A 27,049-nucleotide genomic window follows, 5' to 3' on the forward strand; every position below is an offset into this window, starting at 1 on the left:
CAGTGGTCCAACTGGGTATTGTTAGAAATGGATATTGGGCCCATTCCTCCCTTAAAAGGCCTTATAAGGGAGAGGGTTCCTCACCATATAAAGTGGCTCATGCCACTGTCTCCAATCCAATGTGGGACACTTCAATAGGTATACTGGCGGCATCCTAGGGCGGAGGCGCTCCAAATACTGGAATGCCTCCGGTTCTAGGTCATGAAAACTATTGACAAGAATGCCCTCAGCAGTGAGATACCTCTCTCTCAGCTCCACCGTCCATTTATGAACCTCCCTGTCTGTCAATGCATCTGGAAAGTCCTCTTGTCTTAGGGTTACAAATCCCGGCAGCTCCACTGCCTCCGGCTTACCGCCATCGCCATGAAACGCGCAAGATGGCCGTAGCTCCGGCAAGCTCATCGTGAGCCACGCCTCATTGGCTGCCGCTACGTAGAAGACGTAGGCGGGAATGCTAAACTCTCTCGCTGTGTCGATGGCGTAGGGGGCGAAGATGTCCACCATGAGAGCCGTGGCCGGAACTCCCAACTCTCGGAGGTGCGATAGGGAGTCGCGGAGAGCTGGGAGTGACCGGATCAGGCGGGTTTGGAGAAGGATCTCGGTGTTGACATCGTCCGGGAGGTCGGCCGTGGACACCGGGGGGAGGAAGAGCGGAGTGATTGCGGCTGGAATCCCTTGGAGAAGAAACGCTTGGAGGCTGACCGGAGAGCCGTCGCCGTAGTCGGGGACGATGAGCGTGACGATGCAGCTGTGGTGGAAGACGAGCTTCTTTGCGAGCTCGATGAAGGGAATCAGGTGACTTAAGAAGCCGGGCGGAGGTAGCAAAAGCTATGTTGTGATGAGCTGTTTGTGATCTAACTGTGAATTCCATGGTGTCGAGAAACAACTTTTTTTTTTTTTGGTAGTTATTGAAGAAGTTGATTACCTTGGAATTTTATAGCGCATGAGATCCTGTTTTGCAAAGATGAAATAAATTAATAACCATTTTTAATTAGCATTTTAAAATATTGTTTTTCCTTTTATTCACTTGAATTAGTATTAATTCATGATTAAGAAGCTTAGTCGTTGTGAATTGTAGGCAAAATAAGGTCAAAATTTGATTTGATTTGATTTATCTAGTTACATATATAGTTTAAGATGATTTTAATATTCTTCATGATTGTGTTAGGATTTACATATTTTTCATTCATGAAAATTTAAATTGCCAATGTATCTCAAAGAACTGTTTCAACAAAATCTTACAATCTTATATTCTCTCAGTGAGGCATTTCATCGAACACCTAGTTTTCCTGCAACAATTAATCATGATTCCCACAAAACATGAAAGAGATCATGGTCATTTCTTTTCGATTATGCATACTTATTTAGTCAGATTAAAAGAAATCAATCAATATTTTAAATGGTAAAAGTTCGAATCCTTTTGTAACTTTAATTAATTTTGAATGGCATATTTCTATGATTTTTTTTTGAAGAAGCACAGTTTCTATAAATTAGAAGTGTCAGATCTGATGGCCAATTTAATTTATTAAATTTCAGCTTGTTGATTGGCAGTTAGAGGGAGGCATTTAATTAATATATGTGCAACTATAATTAATTAGACACGATCTGCCCGTTTTTCGATATAAAATAAGTAATAACTATGTAAGAACCTCTGATTGTCTAATTATCCAAATATTCGTAGATTCCTATTTAGTTGGCCATTGAGAATTTGACTTTTCCTTGAAAAAAAAATATAGTCATGCAGAAAATATTCAATTCTTGAAATCAATTAATAATGCCGAGCTGAGAGTATATATTTTATCTTTTAATCATCCCAAAGTAAACGTCTAGAAGCGTTTACTTTTGAAGATTAGGTTAGATAGATTAGAATAGTATAGGCTAATTAATCCCTTGTTAACTAGTTAAAATAGGTAGGAAATTTAAAATATGTCCCAAAACCCTGCATAACTTTTATTATTTAAGCTAATTTTGTTTTATCTATGTCATTGAATGTGTAGGATAAGAAAAATTCTAGTAATGAAGATAAAAATATTAAATTATTTATCTTATCGATCATGAAAAGTAAATGCCCCAGAAAACAAACTTTGACTCTCTCGTTCATGTGATGGCAGGGCCGGCCTTATAAACTACATACCGATCAGAACGAGGGATCCAATGTCGTATATGCCAGGGACGGAGCTAGGATTTTGAAAATAGGCTGGCGAAATTATATTTTTTTGTATTTCGGACTAAATTTGGCGGGCGGAATTATAATTTTATTCATAAAAAGTTGAAAAAAAACAAAGAACTCATTACTAGGACATGAAGCTTTTGATCTCCTCATCTTGCTCAAAGTAAGGCATCTCATTTTGGTTCAAATGAAACCATGCCTCAATCCCATCTCCCTCTCTGTCGCTCATCAGCACCACAACGTTGCTAGACGGCGGCCCAAATCCGATGCTCGTCCCGACAGGCTTCCCCCATCCGAAATCGGCTTCGTGGAATCCAAACCTACTCCAATCAGAGATTATTATAGCATTAGTTTCATGTTCGCACAAATGTTTTATGAAACTTTCCATACTACTTGTGAAGATATCGCATCCATCCCTATCAGGAGACAGTATCTCAGCATGACGAGCTATGGCCATTCGGATTGAATCTCCGAATAGACGAACAAGTTCATCGACAGCAACGTCGTCCCCCGCTTCTATGCGTGGCGTGAATGATGGGACGGAGAAATTCCCACAAGCGTGTCTCGACTGAGGTGGGATTGATCGCTCCCGCATGTTAACCGGTTGATATACGACGGAGCTTCTGCCTCTGCCGTTGACGGCGGCGTGCAGGCGGATGAGGGCTTTGGCTATAACGGCACACACAACACGCACTCCGGATAAGGGTTTTCCGTTGGTTTGGCTTATTCTTGATTTCAGCCTCGTTAAAGCCTCCTTGTCGAACAAAACCCTCTTCAAAAAAAACTCGTGATCCGCGCTCGGTTGCACGAAATCCGGGGCGCGGCTCGCGGACGGAAGCAACGAGCGGAGATGAAAAGACGGTTTTACCCTCGTATCGTGACCCGGATTGGCGGCGGCGTCCGACCAGGCGGCCACGAACGTCCCAACCGACGACGCGTCGAAGACCTTGTGGGAGACGCTGACGGCGACCGCGGCCCCACCGCACGGGAAACGTGTGACCTGGATCGAGAGGAGTGGATTTTCGACAGCTTCGTCGACTCGGAAATGTTGGTCCGGGAGGAGGTCGTGGAGCTGATCGATCTCGATTTTCGCTACGAGGTCGATCAGCTCGACGCCGAGAGCCTCTGCTTCGACGAGCTCGGCTCCCTCATCGCTGCAATCAATCAAGCTTTCATTCTTGATGAATCTTCCTGCAAGAGGATAGAAATCAACCAAGATTCTGGCCAGTGATTCTTCCAACCGGAGGCTGGCGTCTTCGGGTTTCGATTCGTAAAACAGAATAACAGCAATATGCATCGGAGGAGTAAGCTCATCCATAAACGATAACTTGTAATTCTTGAGGTTTTGAGGGGTTGGTGTGTGTGGCTTTATCAACTTGCTGCTGATTTTGTTCATCTTCATTTTTTTTAATCACTAGTAATTAATGGAGTTGATACTTGATACACACAAGAGTAGTGTTCTATATATATATATATAAGCAATCGCAGATTTATCAGATCAGATCCTGTATCGTATAATTAATCTGTGATTTTTAAAAAAAATTATAGGACTCAACTTTAGATTTATCAACACTAATAATTCAACTTGTAATGAATTATATGACTCAACTTGTAATGAATTATTAACTTATAAAACTGAAAATAAATTCCTCAATAAAAAAAGTGAAAACAAAATGATAAAAAATAATTATATACTTGAACTAGATGGATTAAATCGTAGAATTCACGATTAAGAAGTTTCGTCATTGAGAATTGTAAGTGAAATACGATTAATTCATGACTAAGAAACATTTTGATCGTGAATTGTATGTAAAATAGGGCCAATTGATATAATTTATATTTTTCTCTTGTGATATATCTTCTGGAATTCCTATTTTTCACCAAAATCTTACAATCGTATATTATCTCAGTGAGACATTTCATCGAACATATAGTTTTCCTGCAACTATTTATCATGATTCTAACAAAAACTGAAAGAGATCATGGTCATTATTATTATTATTATTATTATTATTATTATTATTATTATTATTATTATTATTATTATTATTATTATTATTATTATTATTATTATTATTATTATTATTATTATTATTATTATTATTATTATTATTATTATTATTATTATTATTATTATTATTATTATTATTATGCATGCTTAACTTATTAAAAGAGATCAACCCATATTTTTAAATGGCAAAGTTTCTATAAATTATACTAATAGTTGAATGTGAGATCTCATGGCTAATTTTTTATGAAATTTCAGCTTGTCGATTACCGGTTAGTGCGTGGAATTCATTAATTTATGTGCAACTATGATTAATTTAAATGAAATTGTCTGTCCCATAATTTAATTAATTAGCCACGATCTGCCCGTTTTTCCATATAAAATAACTATGTAAGAGTTAGTTAAGCGGAAATCGTGCAAGAATCTTGGATTATCCAATTATTTTGTTTAGTTGGACGGTGAGAGTTGACTTTTCCTTGAAAAAAGAAAAAGAATAATGAAGAAAATATTCAATTCTTAAAATCAATAATGCCGAAAATATGTCATATTTTATTTAACACTTGATATGGGCTCAGTTTCAAGCTCAAGCCTTCATCAATGTTCCACGGATAAAATGCTTTTCCTCTCTCAATTTTTTAATATTTTAAATTAAATCAAGAAAAATATATGGCCATGAAATGCATACATATGATACTAAAACATAGAGAAAAGTATTATAAGTCTTGCAACGACATTTACAAATGTGTGGAGAACTTCAAATTTTTGTGAAATCAACAATAAAGATAACAAACAACACAAATTAACAAGAAATTTAATTATTTGTAAAGTAGACTTTGATCTCCTCATCTTGCTCAAAGTAAGGTACCGCATGTTGGTACAAATGAAACCATGCCTCAATCCCATCTCCCTCTTTGTCGCTCATCAGCACCACAAAATTGTTGCTAACCGGCGGCCCAAATCTAATGCTCGTCAAAACGGGCTTCCCCCATCCGAAATCAGCTTCGTGGAATCCAAACCTACTCCAATCAGAGATTATTATACCATTGGTTTCAGGCTCGCAGAAAAGTTTTTGGAAGCTTTTCGTAGTGTTCGTGATGATATTGCGTCCATCCCTATCAGGAGACAGTATTTCAGCATGTTCAGATATGGCGTGTCGAACAGAATCTCCCAGGAGACGAACAAGTTCATCAACACCAACGTCGTCCCCAGCTTCTACGCGTGGAGTGAATGCTGGGACCGCGAAGTTCCCGCATGCATGCCGCGGTTGAGGCGGGATTGTCCTCTCCCGCATGTTAACCGCTTGAACTACGGCGAAGCTTCTGCTTCTGCCGTGGATGGCGCCATCGAGGCGGATTAGGGCTTTGGCTATAACGGCACACACAACACGCACTCCGGATAAGGGTTTTCCGTTGGTTTGGCTTATTCTTGATTTCAGCCTCGTTATCGCCTCCTCGTTGAACAAAACCCTTTTCAAAACAACCTTGTGATCGGCGCCGACACTCTGTTCCCTAGAATCCGGGGTCGGGCCCACGTCAATGGCGAGATTGTCGACGCCGGTCACGGATGGAAGCAACGAAGGGAGAGGAAAAGACGGTTTAATTACCCTCTTTGCATGATCTGGATTGGCGGCGTCCGACCAGGCGGCCACGAGCGTCCCAAGCGACGACGCGTCGAAGACCCTGTGGTAGACGCTGATGGCGATCGCGGCCCCACCACATGAGAAACGTGTGATCTGGATCGAGAGGAGTGGATTTTGAGGAGCTTCGCTGGGTCGGAAGTGTTGCTCCGGGAGGAGGTAGTCGAGCTGATCGTTCTCGATTTTTGTGATCAGATCGATCAGCTCGACGTCTGGAGCCTCTGCTTCGACGAGCTCGGCTCCCTCGTCGCTGCAATCAATCAAACTGTCATTCTTGATGAATCTTCCCGCAAGAGGGTAGAATTCAACCAAGATTCTGGCCAGTGATTCTTCCAACCGGAGGCTGCCGTCTTCGGGTTTCGATTCGTAAAACAGAACAACTGCGAAATATACCGGGGGACTAAGCTCATCTGGATACGATAACTTGAAATTCTTGAGGGTTTGAGGGGTTGGGGTGTGTGGTTTTATCAACTTTCTGCTCAACTTGTTCATCTTCATTTTTTTTCAATCACTAGTGTAATGGAGTTGATACCTGATACACACAAGACTCGTGCTCTTTATATAAGCAGTTCCAAATTTATCGAATGAGATCCACTATCCCACAATTTTATATATGATTCCGTGTCTTGCTATTATTTCTATTATTTTAATAATATTTTCGTAAAAATAAATTTTATTATGATTGTATTTTTATTAACGCTAATATTGAGAAGAATTTTATATATGATTCCGTGTCTTGCTATTATTTCTATTATTTTAATAATATTTTCGTAAAAATAAATTTTATTATGATTGTATTTTTATTAACGCTAATATTGAGAAGAATTTCTATAGGCTAAAAATTAAAAGAGATTATACACGTGCTTGCCGGTCCACTACTAGATTTCAACACACAGACAATATTAAACAGACAACGTATATGACCAAATATGTTGTCCATTATTATATAGACAACAATGATGACCAAATTTGTTGTTTATTACCTTTAAAAAAAATCATATTTTTAATATATAGGATTAATATTTATCTATAAGTTATATTTTTATTATATTTTCTAACTAATAATGTACCTTTATTCTACTTTTATGTATTAATACTATCCCTATAGATTGTATTTGTACCTTTATTAATTATACTTACAACAATTTTAATAACATTATTAAAACTCATATCCGTCCTCAAACGGGATTTTTTTTCTTGGACGAAGGGAATAGTAAAGATAAAGAGAAATAAAAGGATAAGGAGCATAATTAATTCTAGAGCTGGTGGTACGTCCCTTCACCAATAGTCAATACATATTAAAAATAATACTAGTGTTTTTATATTCTTAAAAGAGATGGATCTTCCACAATGCCACTTGCTCATCTTGTCCAAAACTTGTTCAAACAAAAATAGTGTTTTTATATATATTTTAATTTCTCGAATAAGCTAGAACTCAATGATTTGTATCATTATGTTATCATGTAGTTTCATTCGTTTAATTTTAATCGAATAAGAAAACTTGCAACAATGAGATAATTCAGTAGTTATTAAATACATTATCAAATTATGAGGGACGAGATTGAAGCAAGAATCTAATTGCAAACAGTTGATAAGATACTTGAAGGGTACAACCACATTCACACACTTAAATTCTTTTCCTCGTCTTCGTCTCAGCTGATAGCCTACTCAGATGCGGATTGGGCTAGCTGTCTAGATCATAGGAGATCCACATGTCGTAATTGTATATTCTTGGCTTCCAACTTGATCTCATGATCTGCCAAGAAGCAGGAGGTTGTTTACCGAAGCAGTGTAGACAGGGGCGGATCCAGGAATTTTGTTGGGGGGGAAATTTTTTTTTGGGATATAATATATAGTAATTAATAAATAATTGTTTTTTTGTCATTAGATCAACAACAATAATAAAAACCTACAATAGTTTCATTCATTACCATGTCTATTACATTACAAATAATCTATGAATAGACACTTGGCGAACCCGAGCTAGTAATTGTGGAAATAATAAATAATCACCTGGCCCAAAGTTGATCAATGTTGAATTGGGAGAAATTATTTCTCGGATCAAGACACGCCATGCATCTAAGCAAATTAGTGCTAGCTTCGGAAAACCGAGTGTTTAGCTCTTGTATTGTTAGTTCAACAACCTAAAATATTAACAGAGTATTTAGTTTATTATTAGTGCTAGCTTTCAATCTGTCCCGTTTGTATTTCTTAACAGGGTATTTAGTTTATTACTATTATTTTTAATTTCTATATTTAAAAAAAAAAAAATCAAAATTTGGGGGGCTCTAGCCCCCCTAGCCCCCCCTGGATCCGCCACTAATCAAGAAACATTTATGGCCATGAAATGATCAACTCCTCATCTTGCTCAAAGTAAGGTATCTCATTTTGGTTCAAATAAAACCATGCCTCAATCCCATCTCCATCTCTGTCGCTCATCAGCACCAATCCGAGACACGAAATCAGCTTCGTGGAATCCAAACCTACTCCAATCAGAGATTATTATACCATTGGTTTCAGGTTCGCACAAAAGTTTTAGAAATACACTTTAGAAAACTTGATTGAAAAGTAGAATATTCCTAAATCATGAAAGTCATTCCTAGCTAATTAGACATGAAGATCTTCATCTCCTCATCTTGCTCAAAGCAACACATCTCATTTTGTTGCAACGTCACGATCGCCTCGATCCCGTCGCCCTCTTTGCTGCACATGAGCTTCACAATGTTGCCCAGCGGCTGCTGCGGTCCCATGCCGCTCCAAACCGGCTTCCCCCACCCGAAATCAGCTTCGTCGAATCGAAACCTAGTCAAATCGGAGACTGCTATGAGATTGGTTTCTGGTGTGACTCCGCGTCTAAAGAAGTTTTTCACATTGTTTGCGATGATATCGCGCCCGTCCCTATCAGGAGACAGCATCTCAACATAAGCAGCAATGGCGTTTCGAACAGAAGTCCCCAATAGACGAACAAGTTCATCCACACCAACGTCGTCGTCACCTTTAATCCGCGTGGTTGTCGGGATGGCGAAATTCCCACACGCGTCTCTCGACTGCGGTGGAATTGTTCTCCCCCGCATGTTAACTGGTTGAAACACGATAGAGGCTCGGTCTTCATCAGTTAGTTTGTTAGTCTTTGTTAGTCATGGTTTTTCTTATTTTTAGCTATTCTTGTTGAGTAGATCGTGTCACCTTAAGTGGCTAGGATTTCTGATTTTTCTGTTGAGATGCATATCTTTCCGTTGTATTGTTTATGCTTAGAGGGCTTATAAATAGCACCTCATATCAGATGAAATACATCAGCTTTTTTGGAGTCCTCTAAATAACTTGCATTTGTTTCCTTTTGTTTGGTGTTCTCTGCTTCTTGTTCCCAACACTCCAGAGACCGGTTTTCCGGTTACTCTGGATTTGAGGCCGGTTAAGGCCTCCTTGCTGAACAAAAGCCTTTTAAGAACAAACTTGCGGTCCGGTCCGCCCGGACCGGCTATGGGCCTCAACGGTCGGGCCAGATCGACGGCCAATTCCTCGCGGCCCCTGGATGGGAGCAGCGAGGCCAGATGGAAAGACGGCCGGGGGATTATTCTCCCGGCCATCTCGTCATCCGGATTGGCCACGCTCGACCAGGCGGCGACGAACGCCTCCAGCGACGACGCGTCGAAGACCCTATGAGAGACGCTGATGGCGACGGCGGTGCCGCCGCACGAGAAATGTGTGATCTGGATTGAGAGGAGTGGATTATCGGGAGCTTCGTCGAATCGGAAATGTTGCTCCGGGAGGAGGTCGTTGAGCCGATCGATCTCGATTTTCGTGACGAGGTCGATCAGCTCGACGTCGCCCGGAGCTTCTGCTTCGACGAGCTCAGCTCCCTGATCGCTGCAATCGATCAAATTATCATTCTTGATGAATCCTCCTGCAAGAGGATAGAAATCAACCAAGATTCTGGCCAGTGATTCTTCCAACTGGCGAGAATCTTCCGGTTTCGATTCGTAAAACAAAAAAACACAAATATTTTGCGGCAGCTGAAGCGCGTCTAGAAACGAAATTTTGTAATTCTTGAGATTTTGAGGGGTTGGGGTGTGTGGTTTTATCAACTTGCTACTGATTTTGTTCATCTTTGTTTTTTTAGTCACTAGTAATGGAGTTGATACACAAATTAGTATTCTATATATAATTAAGCAATTCTAAATTTATCGAATGAGTTTCAACATCCCACTGTTATATTTAATTTGGAGTCAACTTGTGAATAGTCTTATCAATATTGGACCTTCGATCTAAGAAAACACAAATTTTGTTTTTTTACGATTTATGACTGTTTTGCCATAAATAAAGGTGGACCGAATTTGGGTTTACACATGCATGTTAGACTTCGGGTTCGGGTTGGAGCGCGCGGGTTGTGATGATATAGTTGATACAAATGGATAAATTTGTGTCAATTGTATCATTCATTAGGCATTATTGATTTCAAGAATTGAATATTTCAGCCTGACATACATGACTATTGTTTTATTTGAAAGGAAAAATCAACTCTCAATCTCTCATTGCCCCACTAAATAGAAATCTACCACTAAATAATTAGACAATCCAAGATTCTTGCACGATTTCCGCTTAACTACACCTTAAATAGTTATTTAAATCGAAAAACGGGCATATCGTGGCTAATTAACTATATAAGATGTAGTTAAGGGAAAATCGTGCACAGCACGAAGATTGGATTTCTGTATATTAATTCCTATTTAGTTGGGTATAGTAAGGAGTTGATTTTCCATGAAAAAAAGAAAATAAATAGTGAAGTGTTTATCATGAAAGGTCAAAGGAGATCCTTTATCCCACAATTTACAATGTCTTCTTCCCAAAGTCTCATTCCTAACTAATGTCATGCATATTTTTATAATTTGATGGATCTATAAGGTAGCAAGGGCCTCCTAAGAGTAATATTTATAGAAGCTCTTAATTATTTTGAAAGAATTAGGTATATAGGCTATAAATGAATACATAACTCCACATAAAAGATTGTCAAACTAATGAATTAATTTAATTTGAAAATTAAAAGTTGAAAGTTGAAAGTTGAACAAAAAAATTAGTACGATTACTTGATGAATTAATGTACAAATGTTGCTTAAAGTAATTTTTGAATATATCATAATAGTCGTGCATTATTTTATGTCAAACTAATGCATTATTTTCCATATCTTCTTTCAATGGTAATTACTAATTAGCATCTACATCAAAATTAGAGAAATATCACATAAAGTTGTGTGTTATATTATTTATCCATAATAATTTTTTAAGTGCACATTCTGAAGATATGTTATCCTATATATTAATAATCATATCCTTAAGTATTTACATTTTTTTAAATCTTTATTTTGAGGGTTTAAATTATTTTTTCTTTTAATATATAGTAATTTAATCATATTCAAACTTTTAATATATACTAATGTATTAAATTAAAATAATATCGATAGTAATAATAATAGAATTTTTGTAGGAATAAAAATAGAACTTAAATTAACACCCTAGAAGTCAGTATAAAAACTTCAAATCCAAATTGCGAATTAATTAGATGAATAGAATTAAATGAAATATCCTTTATATTGATGTGTAACTTTTTTATATGAGTTGGTCTTACCTGAGACTGGTTCTCACCAGGACCGAATAAATAAAAAGTATCTGCTACTCTACAAATAACATTTGTTAGCTCAGTGGTACGCTCCTTCATCTATCATCTCTCGTTGGTTCAATTCTTAGTTGCAATAATATTTTTTTGCTTTTTTTTATATATATTATGATATTTATTGACACATTACATTTATTCATATCAATGGTTACCTTATCTTACAATAATAATTACTTGACCAAATAAATGAAAAGTACAAGTTCTCGTGGATAATTATTTATGTAATTTAACTTTACTAATTTTATTTTCGTAGAAGGATAACAATACTATTATTTGATATTATTTATCTAACTAAAAAATATTTCCTCAATGTGTTTATGTATTTTTCGAATCTTTTTGTGTATATAGATTTGGATTTTAGTAGGACTTAATAACATACTTCGTTGAGTTTTTCTTTATAAATTTATTGAATTTATATAGTAAATTTGTTTAAAAAAATTAATAAGTCTTGGATTTAAATAATAGATTTATATGTGATAAATATAGATAAAATCGAACTTGTTTAGAATTGTGATTGGAGTTGAATTCTTTTATGTTCATTATTACACTATTGTCCTTAAAATAGATTAAGAAATAGGGACATATTAGGCAAATCAAATTTTGTAAAACAAGGCTCTTTTATAATAGGTATAGATTAACAAGGTTCACTCATTGAATTAGAATTGTAATCACTTTTTTATATTTATTTGAATTAATAATGAATATTTTGGTTAATTAATTCAAAACTAGGGTATAAATTTTTTAAAAATTTTAATTTTTAGTGATAAATATTATTAGAGTTCATTATATAATAATATTTTTAATTTTTATATGGCCCAACTCAATCTTAAGTAATCTCGGACTAATTTAATCTCGGCAACAAAACGCCCTTTAAAGATTACAGTATTTATTTATGATAATGAAATCCTAATGGGCTGGAGCGTAAATATTGGACCAAGCTAGAGATTGGGTTGGGCGTATCATATCCCCATATTGGATCTAGACAAATTAATTAATTATTCGATAATTGCAATTGATATTCAACGACAACAATTCCAACAATTTAAAAGTAGAATATTCCTAAACCATGAAATCATTCATGAGCTAGGACATGAAAATCTTGATCTCCTCATCTTGCACAAAGCAACACATCTCATTTTCCTTCAACATCACGATCGCCTCAATCCCATCACCCTCTTTGTTTCTCATGAGCTTCACAATGTTGCCAAGCGGCTGCTGCGGTCCGATGCCGCTCCAAACCGGCTTCCCCCACCCGAAATCGGCTTCGTCGAATCGAAACCTAGTCAAATCCGAGACTATGATGAGATTGGTTTCAGCTCTGTATCCGTGTTTGATCAAGTTTTTCACAGTGTTTGTGATGATTCCGCGCCCATCCCTGTCAGGCGACAGGATCTCAACATGAGCAGCTATGGCGTCTCGAACAGAATCCCCCAACAGTCGAACAAGTTCGACGAGACCAACGTCGTCGCCTTCTATCCGCCGCGTGATTGTCGGGATCACGAAATTCCCGCACGCGTCTCTCGACTGAGGTGGGATTGTTCTCTCCCGCATGTTAACCGCTTGAAACACGACGGAGCCTCGGCCGCCGCCGTGGACGGCGCGGTCCACCCGGATCAGGGCTCTGGCTATGACGGCACACACAACACGCACTCCGGAGACCGGTTTTCCGGTTACTCTGGATTTGAGGCCGGTTAAGGCCTCGTTGCTGAACAAAAGCCTTTTCAAAACAAACTTTTGGTCCGGTCCGGGCGGACCGGTTCTTGGCGCCCGCGGTCCGCCCAGATCCGCGGCCAACTCCTCGCGGCTCTTGGATGGGAGCAGCGAGGGGAGGTGAAAAGACGGCCGGGGGATTATTCTCCCGGCCGTCCCGTCATCCGGATTGGCCGCGGTCGACCAGGCGGCGACGAACGTCTCCAGCGACGACGCGTCGAAGACCCTATGCGAGACGCTGATGGCGACGGCGGCGCCGCCGCACGAGAAACGTGTGATTTGGATTGAGAGGAGTGGATTATAGGGAGCTTCGTCGAATCGGAAGTGTTGCTCCGGGAGGAGGTCGTTGAGCCGATCGATATCGATTTTCGTGACGAGGTCGATCAGCTCGACGTCGCCCGGAGCTTCTGCTTCGACGAGCTCGGCTCCTTGATCGCTGCAATCGACCAAACTATCATTCTTGATGAATCTTCCTGCAAGAGGATAGAAATCAACCAAGATTCTGGCGAGCGATTCTTCCAACTGGCCAGAATCTTCCGGTTTGGATTCGTAAAACAAAAAAACACAAATATTCTTGGGCAGCTGAAACCCATCTAGAAACGAAATTTTGTAATTTTTTAGGGTTTGCGGAGTTGGGGTGTTTGGTTTTATCAATTTCCTGCTAATTTTGTTCATCTTCAATTTTTTTTTTTTTATTAAACTAGGTCTGGCCACTGCTTCTGACAATTGCAAGTATTTGAATGAAGCTCATATTTCTTTGGCCTAATTGATTGGTGGGACACTCTTGATTTGCTTGTGAAAGTGAAGTAAATTACTCTCTTCATCCTCGGATAAAAAATTATACTTACTCCTTTTTTGTCCTCGAATAAAAAGTATCATTTCACTATTAGAACTATCATATCATACTTTTTTTTTCATATATTTAACAATAAATTGTACTTTTATTTGCTAATAATGTAAATTTCTTTTATTTATTTATACTAATAATACCCCTACAAATTATAAATTTATTCTTTTTATAACAACTTTAATATATATATTTATTAAAATTTGTGTCCACTCTCGAACTGAATTTTTTTTTTTTGGACGGAGAGAGCATTGAAGATATAGAGAAATAAAAGGATAAAGGAGCATGTGGTCGTAATTGTAGAGCTGGTGGGCACAAGTACCTTTCACCAATAGTCAGTAGAATATTAATTAAATAATTTGTCGTTACGCTAATAGGAGAATATCACTAACATATGGCGAATATTCATTATTTTCTTATCAAAGAAACTACTTTTCCTTTTCCCCTCATTATTGAGAATCCTAATTGATTGATACAACTTTGAACTTTTTAATAGGTTAGACTAATCACAGAGAACCTGAACCGTTGATTCATACTGTCATATTCCATAATCAAAGAAATCACACATCATCAAATTTATAATGGATATAATATATATATACAAACCACCTTTTTTTTTTACTATTATATATTAGCAACGACTAATTATTGATATTAATTTATAATGACAAAAGTCAGTGTATTAGTCAACTTACGTATTTTAATGGAACACGTCTTAAGAAATTCGACGCTACAAAAATATACTCTCTCAATTTGCTATATATTTTTTCATTTGTTGACTACGAGTTTAAACTAATCAAATATCCAAACAAAATAGAAATACAACATGGGCCAACGACCTCTTGTAAGAGAGAGTTTAAACATGATTTGCTATAGAACCTTTAATTTAAATTTCCTTCCCAATTTGAAAGTTAGTTGTAATGGTTAGGTTTAATCATTGTAATTTTACCATGATTTAATTAAGTACTCAACTAATTACTCCAAATATAAAATCATTGAGGCGTGGATGCATTTGGACCAAAATGACGTGCATTACTTTGAGCAAGACGAGGAAATTAAAATTCTCACATCCTAGCTGACTTTGATTAATTTGCTTCTCAAATTATTTGAGTTATTTGTTTCTATTTTATTTTATTTGTAGTTGTATTCAAGCATTCACCATATTATTAAAATATATAGAAAGTATATCAAATAATTGGGGTACGAAATTAATTAATGTGCCAATGAGGCTACCTTAATTGGTTGGAAATAAACTTTATTGTGTTTGTAGACAAAGACGATCTATTCATATATATGCGTTGTGAGGAGGCAATAAAAGCCCATTGAAACTTAAGTAAATGATATAAGCCCATGTGCTAAATATGGGCCCCTCGAGCCCAAGCTCTAGAAACTAAAATCAACATCTTCTTTATAATAATAGGATTAAGCCTTAACCTATGTGGCATATTTAGAATCTCACCATTTCAAAATTTACCATATATAATCTTCATCATTTATTAATTAATAACTACTGCATTCTATCTAAAAACTTTATAATAATAGGATTAAGCCTGAACCTATGTGGCATATTTAGAATCTCACCATTTCAAAATTTACCATATATAATCTTCATCATTTATTAATTAATAACTATTACATTCTATCTAAAAATTCATTAATCATAATAAATATAATTAATAATAAATGTATATATATATATAATAATAATATTAACTTACATATAATCTAAATTAATAATTTTTATTATTTATTTTATGTCGATAAAAATTAATCTTAATAAATGTGTGTGTATATATATATATATATATATATATAATATTAACTTACATATAATCTAAATTAATAAATTTTATTATTTATTTTATCTCGATAAAAATTAGATTTACATGTTTGACAAGAAAAAAAATTATAATTTATATACAATAAATGATTTTAATTGAATGTTAGTGATTAGATGTATATTTGTTATTAATTTTATATTTCTCAAAAGCGTATATATTATTCGTATATGTTGCAATATTTATCTTCTTAATTTTCAATAAAATCAATTTTTAATTGAGTTTGAATTGAGACATGCACGTGTATGTAAATTATAAACGAGTTCGGTCATTGATTTACATGTTTGAATAATAAGGCACAAATTCTATAACCTGATTACTTTAAAACAAAATCTTATTTTATGTCTATCAAAATAATTAAAATTTTATTTTTATTTTTTATAAAATATATGCGTACATTTTATTTGTATAGGGAATAAAAATATATTTTTCATATCTAAAAACTTTATTTGTTTCAGTTTCTTCAATAATAATAATAATAATAATAATAATAATAATAATAATAATAATAATAATAATAATAATAATAATAATAATAGATAAATTATGAAATTAGTAATGCATAAATGAAGAATTAATTTAGATAAAGAACAATAGAGGATATGATGTTAAAATACATTAGAAATCTTTAATTATGTGTATTAAATTTATAATAATCTCAATCGAAGGAAGAATTCATATAAATCACCTCATTTCACATTGATTTTTTTTTAATAAGGTTTCACTAAAATAAAACTTATACAAGAAGAAGCTCTTGCTCTCTAAATTAAAAATCTATATTTAATTGGCAGAATGATTGAGACTAATACAATTTAAATTGCTCCAAGCAAGATGATTCTCGGAACCCAATTAAATGATGATACTCACAAGTTAAATTTATTCTTTCAAACTCCAAACGAGATGATTCTTGGAACTCAATATAATATTTGAAGCTAATAATGCATAGAAGTTTGTTAAAATTTTTGAAGTTCCATACAAAATGATGTTTACAAGTTAGTTATGATATTAGAAGCCCAAAATCATACAATCTCACAAGTCAAATTTGATTTTTAAACCTCCAAATAGTGATGTTAAAAAAATTGACGCATAAACGTTCATTTTTTGTGTTTTAAGGTCTAGACGAGATGATGCTCAAAAGTCTGGTGTTCAAACATTAGATGTCGTCTTCCGAACTTTATATGATGATATGATCCTATAGGGTGGTTCAGACGAGATGATGCTCAGATGAAATAAAATCTTCAATATTGACATTTTTCCAAAATATTATTAAATAAAAATTTATATAAAAAGAATATTTATTATTCTAACAAAAGGTTAACATTTAATTAATGAATATGATTCAGATTAATATAATTTCAACTATATTACCTTAAATTAAATAAATTTAAAAATAATTTATATATAAATAATTATTTATACAAATATATATGCATGGAAGTTTGTAGTAATGATAATGGATAAATGGTCCCACGGTGAGAGTATTGTTAAATAGATTATGAGTAAATAGTGTAAGTTAAAATAGTAAAATTGTAAGAATTATATGTGAGGTAGTGTCTAAAAATAAGGTATGCATAATTTTGGGGGCCGTACCAAAAATGAAAAATATGCATAATTTTGGAAGATGAAGGGAATATCATATAATTTAAATAATCATTTAAAATAATTTCCCGTCGACGGGTTAGGCACTAGTAAGATTTTAATAATACTAGACTTCTTTCTCATCGTCAACATACGATTTTAATAATACTAGACTTCTTTCTCTATTTGAGGGTAGAAAACCGTGCTCTTAATGATGATTTTCATGTAAGAAAAAAAAAAGTTTCTTAATGATGAATAAGGCTGTCTAATTAATTATCGGATTTTGGATAATCCATTAACCGAACCGAAATTTTCGAGTTCGGGTATCCAAAATGCCGACACTCATTTTGTACAATGCATGGTTTTTTTTGAGTCTACAATGCATGAAGTTTTATATGTACGTACGAATTAATTATCTACGACTTAATTTGGTGAATGGGAACGGTGAGTAGCATGTGCATTCTTATTTTGTCTAGCAACCCAACGGTTAGGTTGGTTGTTGGCACACATCTTTAACTAAAACATATAATCAATTTCAATTTCAATTTAAGTCCATATATATATATGTATAACTTAAAGCCAAGATATAATATTACAACTCCACCACTGAACATGAAGATCAACAAACTTAGCAGCAAGTTGATAAAGCCAAAAACCCCAACTCCCCAAAACCTCAAGAATTACCACATCTCCTTTCTAGATCAACATGTTGGGAAGATGAACATTGCTGTTATCTTCTACTATCAATCGAAACCCGACGACGAAATCCAATTGGAAGAATCACTGGCCAAAACCCTAGTCCAGTTCTACCCTCTTGCCGGAAGATACATCAAGAGTGATCTCATGGTCGACTGCAACGATCAGGGGGCTGAATTTGTTGAAGCAGAAGCCCGGGATGCTCGCCTGATGGATCTCGTCGCGAAGACTGCGACCCATCGGCTCGTCCCAGATCAATATTTCCGGCTTGATGAAGGTGCTGATGATCCACTCCTTTCGATCCAGGTCACGCGTTTCTCGTGCGGTGGGGCCGCCATCGCCATCAGCGTCTCTCACAGAGTCTTCGACGTGTCGTCTCTGGAGACATTCATCTCCGCCTGGTCGAGCGCCGCCATTGATCCTGGCAAAGTGGCTGGAACACTCATCCCATCTTTCGAGCTCGCCTCGTTGCTTCCCTACAAGGATGAAAAATTCGGGTTGGATTCGAATCAATGTCATGGTAAAGCCCAGGAGATTGTCGTGAGAAGGCTTCTGTTCGACAGAAAGGCTTTAACGAGGCTCGGGAATGGGGGAAATAGGGTTTCCGGAGTGCGTGTTGCGTGTGCCGTTATAGCCAAAACCCTAATCTGCATGGATAGCAAGATACACAACAAGTGGAGAGATTTTGTCGTGTTTCAACCAATCAACATGCGAGGGCGAACAACCTCGCCCTCGCCTGAGAATGCTTGTGGGAACATGTCGTTTGGCTCCTTCACGCGACGCGTGGCTGCAGACGAAGCTGAGAAGGTTGGAATTGAAGAACTGGTCGATCTAATCGGTGATGGTGTGAGGAGGAGCATAGCTAGTTATGCTGAAATACTGTCTCCGGATAGGGACGGGCGCGATATCATCATAAACATTCGGAACACGAATATAAAAGAAGTGTTCAAACCCGAGACCTTTGTCCTTTCTTTTACAGATTGGAGTAAGTTTGGATTCTACGAAGCTGATTTCGGGTGGGGGAAGCCGGTTTGGACGAGCATCGGACCGCAGCAGCCGCGTGGTAACCATACCATACTCATGAGAAGCAAAGATGGAGATGGGATTGAGGCATGGGTGCATTTGAACAAGGATGACATGGGTTGGTTTGAGCAAGATGAGGATATTAAAGTATTTATAACCTAATTGATATTATATATCTGAGCTTATTTGCTTTTATTAACGTGTATTTCTTGCAATAGTGGCAGAGTGATTTGTTTTTGCAATAATTGTTATTTTCTTTAGGATTAATGTTGTCACTTTCTAGTTATTAATTAGGTACGATGTTATTTTTCTTCGTGATAATTATCACTTTTATATGTCTGCAATGTTACTTTCTAGTTATTAATTAGGTACAAGAAACTTATATTTGGATATATTTCTTTATGATATAATTTTGTGCATGTTAATTTCTCTTATTTTGTGTTTAATTTTTTTAAAGAAAAATCATTTATTTCATATAAACCATAGAGCTATATATCGTATGTTTTCATGTGGCAGTCCCCATCAATTGATCATGTATATACTTCTAAAATCGACAATTTAATTTCACACCCACCAAAACAAACTCATTAAAGCCACAACAAACTCTTACTAACCACCATGAGACTAAGAAAATAAAACTTCTTCAAACTCTAGTTTGGGCTTGGGCCTGACACCACAAAGGGGTATATGCATGAGACTAAAATGTGCATGCATGCTAACAAGTATATAACGTTTTTTTAAAGAAACAAATCTATGCTAATATAAAAAAAATGTATTAGACACAAAATACAGATTACCTATATTATATCCCTATTAAAAATTTAATTTTAAGGGTAACTGTGTAAATTATTTATTATAATATATAAATTTATATTATAGAGTGTTTTTTTTCTAATATATATACATATACACATATATATATTGATAAATTAATAAGTTTTTAATTTATAGAGTTTAGTGATTGGAGTAATTTTACACATTATCCTTAGTTTCTGTGCTAGAAAGAAGTGAGCCACAAATAGCACAACAAAGAGAGTAGAAGTCAACTTCACCTAAGTACTAATTAATAAAATTCCAAATCTATCTCCTTGCACGCCTTGAATAGTATAAAATTAAGCCTAATCATTAGAACTAGAACCTCTAATTTAAATTTCCCTCCCAATTTGAAAATTAGTTGTAATGGTTAGGTCTAATCATTGTAATTTTACAATGGACCAATACAAAATTTGCACTCTTATTTAATATAGTAGTCAACTAACTACTCCAAGTCTACAAATATATATAATGTTTTTCCTTTTTAAAGACTACCTGCATGAATAGATTATTAATGATGTAGTCGATATTTATCTATAAATTCATCGAGTACATATACATGAATGTAGGTATAGCTGAAAACCATCCCCTGCAAACATGAAGGTTGAAAAACTCAGCTGCAAATTGATAAAACCACACACACCAACTCCTCAAAATCTCAAAAACTACAAGTTATCTTTGATAGATAAGTATGAAGCGGCCATGAATTTTGCTGTGGTTCTGTTTTACGAATCGAGAGCAGCATATACCAGCAGCCATATATTGGAAGAATCACTGGCCAAAATCTTGACTGATTTCTATATTCTGGCTGGAAGATTCATCAAGAATGACGATCTGGTCGATTGCAGCGACCAGGGCGCTGCGTTTGTCGAAGCAGATGCTCCGGGCACCGAGCTGATCGATCTCGTCCCGAAAATCGAGATCGATCAGCTCAACTGTCTCCTCCGGGATCAACATTTCCGATTCGACGAAGCTCCTGATAATCCACTCCTCTCAATCCAGGCCACGCGTTTCCCGTGTGGCGGGGTCGCCATCGCCGTCAGTGTCTCTCACAGGGTCTTCGACGCGTCGTCGTTGGGGACGTTCGTCGCCGCCTGGTCGAGCACCGCCAATCTGAACCGAAAGGTTGAAATGTCAATCGACGCTTCTTTCCATCTCCCCTCACTGCTTCCGTGCAGGAATCCTGATTCGAGCGGCCTGAGCCGCCCGAATCCAGAGGAGCGGGAGAATATCGTTGTGAAGAGGCTCTTGTTCAACAAGGCGGCCTTGACGAGCTTGAAATCGAGGGTGAGGCGAAAAGGCAAGGGGAAAATCGTGTCCGAAGTGCGTGTTGTGTGTGCCACTATAGCCAGAGCACTGATCCGTCTTGACCGGGTGAAACACGGGGAAGCCAGAGGTTTCCTCGTGTTTCAACCGGTCAACATGCGGGAAAGAGTAATCCCGCCTCAAACGAGGCATGCGTGTGGGAATTTCGCAATCCCCACGGTCACTCGACGTGTGGATGCGCCAGAGGCGGAGGAGGTCGGATTAGAAGAAATGGTTGATCTTATGGGAGATGCCATAAGGAAATGTATAATTGATCATGCGGAAATAGTTTCTCCTGACGGGGACGGAGGAGATATCATATTCCTAAGTAATTTTGAGTTTTTGTGGAAACAAATGGGAGTACCTAACACGAATGTTATAATTATTACGGATTGGAGTAAGTTTGGATTCTACGAAGCTGATTTCGGATGGGGGAAGCCTCTTATGACGAGCATTGGGCCGCAGCAGCCGCTTAACAACATCGTCGTGCTCATGAGCAACAAAGAGGGCGATGGAATTGAGGCATGGGTGCATTTGGACAAAAATGACTTGCATTACTTTGAGCAAGACGAGGAAATTAAAAATTTCATATACTAGCTAGCTTTGATTAATTTGCTACTCAAGTATTTGGAGTGATTTGTTTTTGTTATTTGTAGTTGTACCTTATCCTCTCTATCATAAAAATATGATATATGAGTTGTTTATTAAAAATCTATGGACGTATATCAAATAATTAGATATATTAGTACGAAGAAAAGATCTAGTGAGAATACTATTTTTCGTAATGCACGAGTAATCAAGTTTGCCCTCATTAGAAAAAAAAAAAGCAGGATAAAAAAAAAAAAAACAAGTTTGATATGAAATTCATGTTTATTTTTCTTGCTAGGTTTCATCTTTATATAAGTAGTTTTAGTTCTTCCAAGGATTGTAGCAAACTTAAACTTCTAATAAAACTAATAAATAAATCATGTGTATAGTAATTCTAAATTATTAAATTTAATTTCATAAAAAAATAGTAATTTAAAGGGAGTTTACTTTGCATGGTTAAATTTAAATTACAGATATGTTGAAAAAGTAATTAATTTTATATTTGGAGTAGTTAGTTGAGTACTTAATTAAATTATAGTGCAAATTTTTGATTGGTCCTTATTGTAAAATTACACGAGTAGACCTAACCGTTACAACTAACTTAAGAGCTTCTAGCTAGTTATGCCTAATCATAATTGGAATTTTAATCCAGCTACTAGTGTAGTTCACTTCTATTTCTTATCATAAAAGGTACAAGGCTCTCGTTTGCTATGCATGATAAGTGTGGGATAGATACATATCACTCTAATATATTGTTTGCTTCAAAACTTAAAGCCCTATATAAAATTCATGGTCCGTGATCTATTATCCATATATTATATATTTAGATTTTGTATCACATCTAGGAGATGTGATAGCATAAAATCTTTTTTATGTATTTTACCGAACATGCTATTGAAAAGAAAATAGATATCACGTCTCATATATAACACGTAGCAAACGAGCCTAAATAGAAAAGAAACCACCAAAACATGCATTCTTTTTTGTTTAATCCACATCTTAAGTTGTAAAGAATCCAATTTCTTCATCTTGCTCAAACAATTTCATATCATTACCATCCAAATTCACCCACGCCTCAATTCCATCGCCTTCTTTGTCGTTCATCAACACAACAAAGTTTTCACCAGGCACTTCACCAATGCTGGTCCAGGCAGGCTTCCCCCACCCGAAATCAGCTTCGTAGAATCCAAACTTACTCCAATCACTGAACCACATCACGTTCGCCTCGCCTCTGACGGATTTTTTATACGCATCAGCAACAGGATTGATGACGATGCCCTTCATCCCTTCCTGATCCACAGACCTCAACAAAGCATATCCGGAGATGGATTTCTCGATGGCATCACCTAACAGACAAACCAGTTCTCGAATTCCTGCATGCATCGTCTCAGCTGCATCCATGCAACGCGTGGGCGATAGCGCCACCATGTTCCCGCATGAATGCTCAGGCAGAGGCGGGATTGTTCTCTCTCGTATGTTCACTGCTTGAACGATGATGGAAGGTCTCGATTCTCCTTCACGTTTCGCCCTGTCCAAGCCGATCAGGGCCCTGGCGATGACAGCAGTCACTGCACAAACCCTAGAAACCCTAGAAACCCTCGATATTGATCTCAAGCTGGCTAGGGCTTCCTTCTTGAATGGAAACTTCTTCACGATGCTTCTAGAAGCTTCTATACCACGTCCCTTTCCCTGATGATTCCTGGCGGGAAACCATGAGGCAGCATCGAAGCAGGGGCAGATTATGATCTTTCCTGCACTCGACCAAGCAGTGATGAACGTTGCCAGAGATGACGCATCGAAGATTCTGTGAGGAACACTGACGGCGAGAGCCACTCCACCGCACTTGAAACTCGTGATCTGGATCGAAAGAAGTGGATCAATGGCTTCGCGTGGAGAAAGAAAATGGAGTTTTTCCAGATTTCTTTCTACGATCAGATCAAGCAGCTCGACATCCGGAGCTTCTGCTTCGACAAACTGGGCGCCCTGGTCGCTGCAGTCGACCATGAGATCGTTCTCGACGAATCTTCCGGCAAGAGGGTAGAATTGAACCAAGATTTTGGCCAATGATTCTTCCAAATGGGAATTTTTTTCTTTTGATGGATAGAATAAAACGACCCCAACTTGCATTTGTGGGCTAATCTCATCTAGAAATGATAATTTGTAGTTCTTGAGATTTTGAGGTGTTGGGATGCACGGTTTTATCAATTTTTTGCTGATTATTTTGATATTAGTCATGTTTATAGAAATTGGACAAATGCTAAGAATTTATCAGTTAAATTGTATTTCTATGTTGTGTTGGATATTTGATTACTTTAAACTTGTAGTCAACTAATGAAAATATATATAGCAATTGCAAATTGAGGGAGTAGTTATCAGATTATATAAATTTTTGTAGCTAGCGACGACTTTTTAAAGATGGGTTCTATCAAAATACGTATGAAGTTAACTAATACACTGACTTTGTCGTTAGAAATATTAATAATTATTCATAAATATGTGCAATCGGTTGCACCGTGCAACTGGTTTTCAGAATGACGACACTACTTTATTCGGAAAATGACACTATTTCAATATACAAATAACACTTGAAGATCTTCAAGTGTTATTTGTATGTTGAAGTAGTGTCATTCAGAAACCAGTTATTTTGTATGCCAAAATTCTACGCACACCTATCATCAATTCTAATTTAATATTGTAGATTTTTTGTGTGGATTTCTTAAATTTTTATGTTTAAGTACAAAGTATAAATAAATAATATTAAATTTAAATAAATATTTATTTGCAGGATTTTGCAATTTAGATATTAATTATGAGCATGAACGATCCATTGCGCAAATCAAGCTCATATTCAGGTAATTATTTTTATTAATTATTGAAAAAATTATTATAAATATTTATTTTCAGGGTTTTGCAATTTAGATATTGATTATGTGCATGAGCTATGCATTGCGCAAATCAAGCTCATTTTCAAGTATTTTTTATTAGGGTTAATTGCCCACAAAATACTGAACTTTCATCCAATTCTGATTTTGCACACAAACTTTGAATTGTAGCGTGATAATTACTAAACTTTTGATTTTATCTGATTTTGCTACTAATCCAAATTCTGAGGTGACGTATTTATTATTGTGTGACAATTAGTTGGCAAAATAATATTTTTTATTTAATTTCTTATCAATAAAAAAAGAACACAAAGCAAATAACTCAAATTGTCAATAATTTAATATATCAAATCAAATAATAGTATTTTTTTAGTTGAATTAATTAATTGAATAAATTCGATAATAGTAAGGGGATTCTTCGAATTTAGGTGCGTTAACCAAAGAACATTTTAATTATCAATAACTTAATATATAAAAAATTTATTTAGCTAAGTAATAAAGTTTATTAAATTTTCATTATCTAAAGATTAATTTTTTTTATAAACTATATATATTTATACTATTTGAATGACTTCTATTTTATATATTGGAGTAATCAGTTGTGTAGAAAAAATTGATTTAAACTTGAGAATTAAAAAAAAATACTATTATTTGATTTGATATATTAAGTTATTGACAATTTGGGTTATTTGCTTTGTGTTCTTTTTTTTTTATTATTAATAAGAAATTAACAATAAATACGTCACGTCAAATATTTGCACGTCATATTAGCTTGATATTTGGTCGGAATTTGGATTAGTAGCAAAATCAGATAAAATCTAAAGTTTAGTAATTTTCACGCTACATTTCAAAGTTTGTGTGCAAAATTAGAATTGAAAGAAAGTTCAGTATTTTATGGGCAATTAACCCTTTTTATTAATTAATTATTGAAAAAGTTATTAGCATGAGTACACAACCTTCCATCTATTTATATTAAGAAAGAGAAACCTATATTAGGATGTGCATGTCTTATATAAATATTATGTCATAACTATATACCATCAGTTAGAAATTTATTAAAATTAATTTGAGGTGATCATGAATTATTGCCAATCCATTAGCTTGTGTTATGTCACTTTAATTTCCTTTAAATTAATATAAAGATGGGCTTAAATATAAAGATCATGTCGTTAGAAATGAGTTTGAGTTTGGTGTAAGCTATCTCATTTTATACCCCTTTATATGGTGTCAGGCCCAAGCCCAAACTAGAGTTTGAAGAAGTTTTATTTTCTTAGTCTCTATGGGCCGGTCATTTGTTTAAACTAGTACGCCCGCTCGTGCGATGCACGACTAATATTAAAAGTGAGTGATATTTTAAATAAATAAATATACATATTAAATGTAAGTAAATATAATTGATATTGTGTATAAATATAAAAATCATCAAATATCAAAAGCAAGTAAATGATAATGAGTATCATTATGTATCATATAATATTCAAAGATTTACTCCTATAAATTTATACAAATCTAAATATCACCTTTAAAAATTTACTTTTAAGCTAAAGAGTTCTAAAATGAACAAATTATAAGTTTAATCTTTGTAGTCGCATAAATATTAAAAATGATGTCTAATAAAAATACTATAAAAATAAAATTAAATTAATAAAGATAAGGGAATGAAATAGGGAAAAGATATAACCGTGAAATTCAAAAGAATGGATTTAGGAGAGAGAAGATGATAGATGAGAGAGGAGAGAAAAAAAGAAATAAATTTATGACTTTAAATGATAATAACTTATTTATTTTAAATTTATTTTTTGTAAGTTTTACATCAAATTAAAGATCTTTTCGTTATCTTTAGTTTAATATCCATATTGAATATATTTTTATGAATTAAAATTGATGATTTTTAAAAAAGAAGCAAAATTGAAAAAGAAAGATGAAGAAAGAGAAAATTTGGTGGGAAAAAGTTTACGTTAAACTGGTGTTTTATATATTATATAGATATTAAAATTTCATAATTTTCTCTCTCCTCTCTCATCTTTTTTAAAAAATGTATTTTTAATTTTTTTTATTAGTATTTTTTTATTTTTTTAACTTTTTTTTATTTTTTTGCTTTTCATAATATCAATTTTTATAATTGTAATTTTTTTAAATATTCAATTCAAATATATTTACTTAAAATTAATTTTTATTATATTTATGAGTATAATAATTGAATTAGCATTAATTTTTATATAAATATAAAAAATAAAAAATATTTTCCCGTGCATTGGACGGGATGCAAATGCTAGTAAGAAAG

General features: G+C 35.2%; 8 protein-coding genes across 8 annotated transcripts; 2 read left to right on the top strand and 6 right to left on the bottom strand.

The window, feature by feature from the left end:
• Positions 1-2,029: 2,029 nt before the first annotated feature.
• On the bottom strand, positions 2,030-3,626 carry LOC130999670 (pelargonidin 3-O-(6-caffeoylglucoside) 5-O-(6-O-malonylglucoside) 4'''-malonyltransferase-like). The gene has a single exon (XM_057925274.1). The coding sequence runs from the start codon at positions 3,570-3,572 to the stop codon at positions 2,295-2,297; it is 1,278 nt and encodes a 425-aa protein (XP_057781257.1). The 5' UTR covers positions 3,573-3,626; the 3' UTR covers positions 2,030-2,294.
• Positions 3,627-4,989: 1,363 nt separating this feature from the next.
• On the bottom strand, positions 4,990-6,312 carry LOC130996983 (pelargonidin 3-O-(6-caffeoylglucoside) 5-O-(6-O-malonylglucoside) 4'''-malonyltransferase-like). The gene has a single exon (XM_057922264.1). The coding sequence runs from the start codon at positions 6,310-6,312 to the stop codon at positions 4,990-4,992; it is 1,323 nt and encodes a 440-aa protein (XP_057778247.1).
• A 2,105-nt stretch (positions 6,313-8,417) lies between these two features.
• Positions 8,418-8,888, bottom strand: LOC130996984 (pelargonidin 3-O-(6-caffeoylglucoside) 5-O-(6-O-malonylglucoside) 4'''-malonyltransferase-like). The gene has a single exon (XM_057922265.1). It carries the CDS (start codon positions 8,886-8,888, stop codon positions 8,418-8,420), a length of 471 nt encoding a protein of 156 aa, XP_057778248.1.
• Positions 8,889-9,107: 219 nt separating this feature from the next.
• LOC130996986 (pelargonidin 3-O-(6-caffeoylglucoside) 5-O-(6-O-malonylglucoside) 4'''-malonyltransferase-like) lies at positions 9,108-9,920 on the bottom strand. Its single transcript, XM_057922266.1, has one exon. It carries the CDS (start codon positions 9,918-9,920, stop codon positions 9,108-9,110), a length of 813 nt encoding a protein of 270 aa, XP_057778249.1.
• A 2,544-nt stretch (positions 9,921-12,464) lies between these two features.
• LOC130999671 (pelargonidin 3-O-(6-caffeoylglucoside) 5-O-(6-O-malonylglucoside) 4'''-malonyltransferase-like) lies at positions 12,465-14,003 on the bottom strand. The gene has a single exon (XM_057925275.1). It carries the CDS (start codon positions 13,868-13,870, stop codon positions 12,569-12,571), a length of 1,302 nt encoding a protein of 433 aa, XP_057781258.1. The 5' UTR covers positions 13,871-14,003; the 3' UTR covers positions 12,465-12,568.
• A 4,015-nt stretch (positions 14,004-18,018) lies between these two features.
• LOC130999672 (pelargonidin 3-O-(6-caffeoylglucoside) 5-O-(6-O-malonylglucoside) 4'''-malonyltransferase-like) lies at positions 18,019-19,587 on the top strand. Its single transcript, XM_057925276.1, has one exon. It carries the CDS (start codon positions 18,023-18,025, stop codon positions 19,337-19,339), a length of 1,317 nt encoding a protein of 438 aa, XP_057781259.1. The 5' UTR covers positions 18,019-18,022; the 3' UTR covers positions 19,340-19,587.
• A 927-nt stretch (positions 19,588-20,514) lies between these two features.
• LOC130999673 (pelargonidin 3-O-(6-caffeoylglucoside) 5-O-(6-O-malonylglucoside) 4'''-malonyltransferase-like) lies at positions 20,515-22,034 on the top strand. Its single transcript, XM_057925278.1, has one exon. It carries the CDS (start codon positions 20,588-20,590, stop codon positions 21,890-21,892), a length of 1,305 nt encoding a protein of 434 aa, XP_057781261.1. The 5' UTR covers positions 20,515-20,587; the 3' UTR covers positions 21,893-22,034.
• A 466-nt stretch (positions 22,035-22,500) lies between these two features.
• On the bottom strand, positions 22,501-24,152 carry LOC130999674 (pelargonidin 3-O-(6-caffeoylglucoside) 5-O-(6-O-malonylglucoside) 4'''-malonyltransferase-like). Its single transcript, XM_057925279.1, has one exon. It carries the CDS (start codon positions 24,116-24,118, stop codon positions 22,883-22,885), a length of 1,236 nt encoding a protein of 411 aa, XP_057781262.1. The 5' UTR covers positions 24,119-24,152; the 3' UTR covers positions 22,501-22,882.
• Between the last annotated feature and the right edge of the window lie 2,897 nt (positions 24,153-27,049).

This window comes from Salvia miltiorrhiza, chromosome 8 (assembly GCF_028751815.1).
Source record: "Salvia miltiorrhiza cultivar Shanhuang (shh) chromosome 8, IMPLAD_Smil_shh, whole genome shotgun sequence".
Classification (NCBI taxonomy): domain Eukaryota; kingdom Viridiplantae; phylum Streptophyta; class Magnoliopsida; order Lamiales; family Lamiaceae; genus Salvia; species Salvia miltiorrhiza.